Below are 8,052 nucleotides of genomic sequence, written 5' to 3' on the forward strand. Positions count from 1 at the left end.
CCCGTCAGGAACAGTGACGGGGATGACTGCCCAGAGAGCCCAGGCCAGCCCGTGCTAGGCCCTCGGGGCTGCATGGCCCGACACCCCGCCATAGCCTCCCCTGACAGCAAGGCTCCTGCCGGAGGACCCCCACCCCCGGCAGGAGCCCACCCTGCCTAGACAGTGAAACTTCCTTAGAAACAGGAGTGACCCGCTCTCTGGAACTGCTTTTGCAGCCTGGCCCGGCCCAGCCGTCGTCTGTTCTTCACCAGGCGAAGGCTCCCCAGACCCCAGCATGGTGGCAGAGGGAGGTGAGGACAGAGCCCCAGGCCTCTCCATAATCAGAACAGCCCAAAGGGATGGCAGGAAAACACTCACAACACAGCTGGCTGAGGGACAGGAGAAGCCCCGGGCAGGCTCCTGACCGCACCTGCCTGCCTCAGCCCGTGGGGACGGGGCACCGACGTGAAGGTCCATATGCACTGGAGACCCCGGGGATAAGCACTCAGCATGCCGGGGACAGGGGCTGAGGACGCACCCCACCCCCAGCCCGGTCCCAACAGCAGCTCCCGAGACACCTCCCACTGGGGGTCAGCAGTGGCCGGCCCCACGCCGCACATGTGAACCCCCGCACTCCAGGGTGGTCTGAGGGGGTGTGCGAGGCATGTCATTAAAACTACCCAGGAAACGTGACGGCAGCTGGGGGGAGCACCCCCGCACGGGTCCCCGACAAGCAGACGCACGTGAGGGGAGGGCAGAGGCCACCTACCAGCTGGTGGATGCTGTCGATGGCACGGTTGTATTTGTCACAGAGCCTCTGCATGCTTTCGAAGCTGAAAAGGCAAGGGAAGGCGCTGGTCACTGCGGAGCTCAGAACAAGCCACAGGGGCCTGGCAGGCCTTTCGGGAGGGACGGCTCCTGGACATGCAGAGCCAGCTCTCCCCTGGTGAGAAGGCAGAGGTCACAGGGCACCGAGGAGAACCACGGGTGGGCAACAAGGCTGAGCCCAGTGTCTGGGGCTGAGGCGATCTTCAGCTACGTGGCCAAATCGTGTACCTCAGGGCAGCCTGCGGAGGTCACGGCTCACGGGTCAAACCCAAGGTGAATGGTGTGCCCAGCAAGTGTTAGGTGAGAGAAAGGGCTCCACACAGCCTTCATAAAGCACTGAGGCTGGGACCTGGCCGGCCCGGACTCCCCACCCAGGAGATGGACAGAAATCCCACCTGCTCCCCAAGCCGGACCCACTGCCCCAGGGCAGTGTGCACGGGCCCTACCTCCTTCCCCGGGCCGGAAAGAGCCTCCATCTCAGCCCCAGCTTGATGGGCATGGGGTCCACCCAGCGGCAGAAAGGGCCCGCTGATTCTCCTGGCAGAAGAGGACACCGCCCAACACCTGCCCTACAGATTCCAACTCTTCCACAGACGCAAGCAGTACACGTCAGATGCCGAATGAGCGCCTGCCTGGGAGTTGTTCACGAGACAGGTCTCTCCCAGACCCCACCACGCTTACTCCAGGTATGACTTTCAACGAAATCCAACCTAGGAGGTCCCCCCAGGACTGACTCTGCCTCCAGGGGACGCTGCGCATTGTCTGGGAACATCTGGGGACATTCTGGGGTCGAAGGGGTGGCATCAAAGGGTTGGGGCCAGGGATGCTGCTCAGCCCGTGACAGTGCCCGGGACGCCCCGCAGAGGACGGCCTGCCTGCTATGAGCAGTGCTGGGGGAACGTGCTCCGATGTCCACGCTGTAGCGGAGGGCACCACGTGCGCTGGGGGCCCCTGTCTACCTACGCGCACACACCGCAGCAGGGAGGCTTCCTCCCCGAGCCAGACGCCAGGAGCCTGGGAGAGGTCCCTCCACACGGGACACGGGAAGCAATGACCATGCTGTGTGCACCCCAAGCCGCCCGCCCCACTGGCCCCCGCATCTTCACTGAGAGCCTGCCCCTCATCCTCGGCCCCAGATTTACCCCAACAGCTCACGTGCACCCTTCTTCACAACAGAAATCAAAGGATTCAACTAAGCTGGCTCCCCCGACAGCAAGTCCGAGGTCCCCGCAGGACAGCCGCGGTGGAAAAGCGAGAGAAGTGGAGAGCGGGCGGGAAGAGCAGTCACTACCAAAGCGTGATGGGTCCTCACAAAGGACAGTGATGGAGCCGCCCCGGGCCAACGTGGTGACCTCAGGAACCCAAGAGCAACAATGGGCTGTGCCACTCTTCTGAAGCAGCGGGCCACTGGTGCAGCTGCGCTCGCCCCCGCCCCCGCTCAGCACGGGGCCAGGCAAGGTCACAAGAACCAGGACCTGGCAGTCCGCGGCCCCGGCAATGCCCAGCGTCTGAGTGACACTCCTTCGCCCTCCTAATTTGCCAAATGAAAGATCCGAGACCTCGGGCTCCTAGTTTCTCGTGCAGCCCTCAGGCGAAAACGAAGGCACCACTTTGTCATTTTATTTCCTTGTGCTTCCCCTCCGCCTGGACAGCTGTGAGCCACCAGGCCTCAGCCCACCCCAGAGGAGGCCTGTCCCTGGACGATGCACAAACGCTGTGGGCTGGCCCTGCCGCCACCTTGCTTGAGAGAGAAATGAGGATCCCCCACCACGAACCTGACCCCGCGGCTGCACCTGTCCCGCAGGTGGATACCTCCAGACTGGCCCCCTGCTGCCCACTCCCAGTCTTTTCTAAGCCAACTGAGTTTGGAGGGGAAGAGCCTCAAACACCCCCCTGCAAACATCTTGTAGCAATACTATCCCGAAAAATGCTGGCTGCTCTCGGCCAGGCGCAGAGCAATCAACCCATTGTTTCACTGGCCAAACGACTAAGGTCCAAGGGTCAGCACCCATATGCACCCTCACCCTGGGAGTAAGAGAGGTGTACCCCACTCCTCGGTGTGTGCCCACGCTGCCAGATGCACGTGCACCACCCGAGTCCATGGGGCCACCCTACGGCCCAGGGGCCTGGATGCTCTGCATGAGGAGTGAGCACAGTTCTCTTCTTTCTCAAATGCTGAGCCGATTATTAAATGGGGAACAAGGCAGGAGGCCAGGGGAATGGATCAGGGCTGATGAGCAGACCAAGAGGCCCTTCAAACACAAGAGTGAGACCAGGTCAAAAACACCTGGGTGCCGGGTCCTGTTAGGGGCCCCTGGACTGTGCACCTTATGGAGAGCGAGCTAGCAAAGCCCACAGAGGACACGATCCTTCCGCGAAGACTGCAGCGCCCCTGCTAAGCCTGCCAAGAGCTAAAACGGCAGGAGCCTGGAATGTCAGCCTTCCTTCTCAAAGAGAAACAAAAAAACTCCAGGCAGGCATTCCAGAGACGGCCTCACCCTTCTCCACCCACAGGACTCTCCTCTGAGATCCAGGACGTGCCTGCAGGAAACTGTGAGAAGCGGCCAAAGGGCTGGACGCACAGTGACGGACCAAACCCACTGAGACCCAGGCGGGGCTGGCCAGAGCCCGAGCCCCGGGAGGCCCGTGCAGAGGTGCCGGCCCCAGGCGGGAGCAGTGGCTGCCGACGGCCGCCCGCAGGGAACACAGGCCCTCGGCAGCTAGCTGGGGCCGACTTCACACATACCAGGCGCCGTTTCCGCAGTGTGGCATTTCCAATTCCGTCCTCGCTCTGACAGCCTCTGCCAATATTTGATAAACATTTCCTACCAAAATAACTTCATGGAGGCGACAGCCAACTCTCAAAGGAAACTGCAGACCAGCTTGTGCCGTCGAAGAAGAGCTGGCGGGAGGCCGCGTCCCCAGCAAGCGTGGACAGAGCTCTGCTCACCTTTTGGTGTCGTAGTCGATCAGAACGTAATTCTCCATAGCAAGCTTGAGGTCTGGGATCTCTTCACAGACCCATCTGAAACACAAAAGCAGAACCTACAGTGAAAACTATTCTCCATGCTCTAGTTTTCACTCTCGGCTGTCTTAAACACTGCTAACTCCCAAACATTAAAAAAAGTCCTCATTATTCAACTCAAAATGCACAAGAGAAAAGGGCGGCATTAATTCAGAACAAACCACGTGAGGCTGTGGCTGACGCTGGGACTCACATGGCGTGCGGAGCCCCCGCCAGGGTCAGCTCCTGGCTGTCAGTGGGCCCACATGGGACGGAGCCGAGGAAGCCAACCCACTCCAGGCAGAGAGCTCGGCACGCACTGTGTGCCCCGGGAGTTAGCAGCAAGTGCCGCACCACGAGCTACCCGAGCCCAAGACAAGAAGCTGCTCCAACAAACACGCTGCAAGAAACAGAGAGATGGAGGGGAGCCGACAGAGTAAAGGGGCAGAAAAACACACCAGCCAACCCCAAGGTGTGACCCTCGTTGGATCCTGATGCAACCCTGACAAAGGGCCAGGGGAGAGGAGTCGACACCACAGATCTTCCAGAGAAAACCCGGGCCATTATGGAAAACGTCCCGCCAAGAGATCTGACACCTTAGATGAAATGAACTAATTCCTGGAAAAACACAAGCAGGCGAAACCGACACTAGAAGAAAGGAAACATCTCAACAGCCTCGACCCCACGGAAGACCTCGATTCCCTGATCAAGCACCTTCCCACAAACAGACCTCCAGGTCTAGCTAGCCTCGCTGGGGAATCCAGACATTTAAGGAGGAATGACACTAATCGTTTTCAGTTTTAGGAGGCCAGTGTTGCCCTGATGCCAAAACCAGAGGGAGATAAAGCCTTGGAAAGACAAAGTTGGTATCAAACAGGAAATCTATCCACCGATATCCCCCATGAATACGAACACAAAAATCCTCTAAAAATACTAGTAAACTGAAGTCAGCAATACATGTTAATCAGGTGGAGTTTATGGCAGGAATGAATCACTGTCCTTCACCTCATTAACAGAATAAAAGATAGAAAGTAGTAGGATCATCTCAACAGATACAGAAAACACCCAAGCGAAACCCAAGCCCCACACAGGACAAAAACCTCCGAGGAAGCAAGAGGTGGAAAGGAGTGGGAGGGGAGTGCTGCCCACTGTCTCTGCTCTGCCTGCCGGCTCCCTGCGGGCTCCCGGCCAGCTCTGCTGTGTGGGGACAGGAGGTCTCCTGGAGGAGGGAGGGCCGCCTGTCCCTGTGTCCCTGTGTCCTCAAGCCAGACTCCCTCGCCGGAGCAGGCAGCAGCTGCTGAGTCCAGTTAGCGGTTTCCTTCATCATGATGCCCCGCCAGCCCCAACACACACACACACACACACACACACACACACACACACACACACACTGGCCCTCCAGCCCCAGACTCTGCGGCCCCTCCCCACGACACCCCTCCCCAGTCTCAGTCACCAGGGCCAGCTGGGCAGTGCCCACCTCCAAGCACCAACCTGCCCAGGGGCCCCCACCTTCCCTCCTCACAAGCACTTCTGTACGGTAAACCCTGTTCAGCAGCACACAGGGCGTAGGTCAGGAGACCCCACGAACAGGAAGGTACCGGTCCCGCAGACACCGCCAGACCACTGGCACAAGACTGAGCCCTCCCAGAAGGCTGGGGACAGGTGAGGATGCCGGCCCCCACACTTCCCTTCAACGCTCTACGACAGGCCCTGGCCAGCACCACGTGGCAAGAAAAATAAGTGAACAGCGTAAAGACTGGAAAAGAAGAAGCAAAACGTCTTCATTCACAGACACACAATTTAATACACAAATTAATACGCTATCCTGAAGAATTTACATAGAAGCTTCTAGAACTTACGTGAATTGAGCAAGGTCACAAGACATGAGGTCAATGAGCAAAAATGAGCTATGTTTGCATATACCAGCAACAAAGAATTTTTTTTTTTTTTAAAGATTTTATTTATTTATTTGACAGACAGAGACAGAGCAAGAGAGGGAACACAAGCAGGGCGAGCGGGAGAGGGAGAAGCAGGCTTCCCGCGGAGCAGGGAGCCCGATGCAGGGCTCGATCCCAGGACCCCGGGACCATGACCTGAGCCGAAGGCAGACGCCTAACGACTGAGCCACCCAGGCGCCCCAGCAACAAAGAATTTTTAAATGAATTTCTTAAATACCATTTAAAATATCAGTAAAACATAAATACCTAGGGATAATTTTTTTTTAAGATTTACTTACTTGAGAGAGAGAGAGCACTTGTGCATGGGGGCCGGGGAGAGGGAGAGGGAGCGAGAGAATCTTAAACAGGCTCCATGGCCGGCGTGGAGCCCAACCCAGGGCACAACCTCACGACCCTGAGTCAAAATCAAGAGTCAGACGCTTAACTGACTGAGCCACCCAGGCGCCCTTTAGTGATAATTTTAATGAAAGATTTGCAAGACCTCTATATTGAAAACTGTAAAACACTGCTGAGAAAAATCAAAGACAAAAGAAAGCAAGGGAAACTATGTTCACAGAACAGAAGACTCAACGTTGTTAAAATGGCCCTTCTCCCTGGACTGAACTGCTACTGGAAGTAATTCCTAGAACAAGCCCAGTAGGCTTTCTGAGACACAGACAAGCTGATTCTAAAGCTGACATACAAAGACTGAGAACCTAGCCTAAATAATCTTTAAAAAGAACACTGTTAAAAGATTTAACCACCGGGGTGCCCGGGTGGCTCAGTCCTTAAGCATCTGCCTTCGGCTCAGGTCACGATCCCAGGGTCCCGGGATCGAGCCCCGCATCGGGCTCCCTGCTCCGCGGGAAACCTGCTTCCCCCTCTCCCACTCCCCCTGCTTGTGTTCCTGCTCTCGCTACCTCTGTCCTGTCAAATAAATAAATAAAATCTTAAAAAAAAAAAAAAAAGATTTAACCGCCTTACTTTGAGACCCACTGTAAGTCTACAGTAGCCGGGAGAACGTGGTGCTGGCGGAGGGACGAAGAGATAGATCAATGACCCAGCACACAGAACAGACTCAGGCTAACATTTAAATGGCTTTTGGATAAAAGCACCAAGACAACCTGATGGGGAAACAAAGTCTCTTTAGTTATTCTTTTTTTTTTTTTTTTTTTAAATTTTTAAGATTTTATTTATTTATTTGAGAGAGAGAGAGCGCACATGAGAGGGGGGAGGGTCAGAGGGAGAAGCAGACCCCCCGCCGAGCAGGGAGCCCGATGCGGGACTCGATCCAGGGACTCCAGGATCATGACCTGAGCCGAAGGCAGTCGCCTAACCAACTGAGCCACCCAGGCGCCCTCTTTAGTTATTCTTGATCCCCACAAATATAAACCCCCAGCCGACATGTGCAAACATCCACTCACAACTCATCTTAAACCTGAACACAAAAGCTGAAACCACAAAGCTTCTTGAAGAAAACAAAAGAGACTAGCTTTGTGACTCGGGCAGGCACAGGTTTCCTGGACATGACCCAGAGGAGTAACACCAAAAATGGAGGGATACACTGAAGACCTGCACTAGCGCAAGTGCCATTAAACCACAACGAGGGGCACGTAATACAGTATCTCACGGGGCACTCGCAGCCAGGGTATGTCAAGAATCCTCACAACTCGGCAAGGAGAAGACAACTCAGTCTCAAAAAACAGCACAGGGCGCCTGGGTGGCTCAGTCGGTTGGGCGACTGCCTTCGGCTCAGGTCGTGATCCTGGAGTCCCGGGATCGAGTCCCGCGTCGGGCTCCCTGCTCGGCGGGGAGTCTGCTTCTCCCTCTGACCCTCCTCCCTCTCGTGCTCTCTCTTATTCTCTCTCTCGCAAAAAAAAAAAAACAAAATTTAAAAACTAGCCTCGCAGGGGACACCTGGGTGGCTCAGTCAGTTAAGCATCTGCCTTCGGCTCAGATCATGATTCCGGGCTCTCGGGATCGAACCCCGCATCGGGCTCCCTGCTCGGCAGGGAGTCTGCTTCTCCCTCTGACCCTCCCCCCTCTCATGTGCTTGCTCTCTCTCATTCTCTCAAATAAATAAATAAAATCTTAAAAAAAAAGATGTATTTAAAAATCAAAAGTAGGGCGCCTGGGTGGCTCAGTTGATTAAGCGACTGCCTTCGGCTCAGGTCATGATCCCGGAGTCCCGGGATCAAGTCCCGCATCGGGCTCCCTGCTCGGCGGGGGGTCTGCTTCTCCCTCTGACCCTCCTCCCTCTCGTGCTCTCTCTCATTCTCTCTCGCAAAAAAAAAAAAAAAAATT

The 8,052-nt window shown here is 56.0% G+C and overlaps 1 protein-coding gene across 1 annotated transcript in view; it reads right to left on the reverse strand.

The window, feature by feature from the left end:
* DOT1L (DOT1 like histone lysine methyltransferase) overlaps positions 1-8,052 on the reverse strand; it is a 52,218-nt gene that overhangs the window by 37,159 nt on the left and 7,007 nt on the right. Inside the window, exons 5-6 of the mRNA XM_021705285.2 lie at positions 3,758-3,832; positions 749-812 (exon numbers count right to left, since the gene is read on the reverse strand). Coding sequence (XP_021560960.2) covers positions 749-812; positions 3,758-3,832 — 139 coding nt within the window. The remainder of the gene's footprint in view (positions 1-748; positions 813-3,757; positions 3,833-8,052) is intronic.

The sequence above is a fragment of the Neomonachus schauinslandi genome, chromosome 1 (genome assembly GCF_002201575.2).
Source record: "Neomonachus schauinslandi chromosome 1, ASM220157v2, whole genome shotgun sequence".
NCBI lineage: Eukaryota > Metazoa > Chordata > Mammalia > Carnivora > Phocidae > Neomonachus > Neomonachus schauinslandi.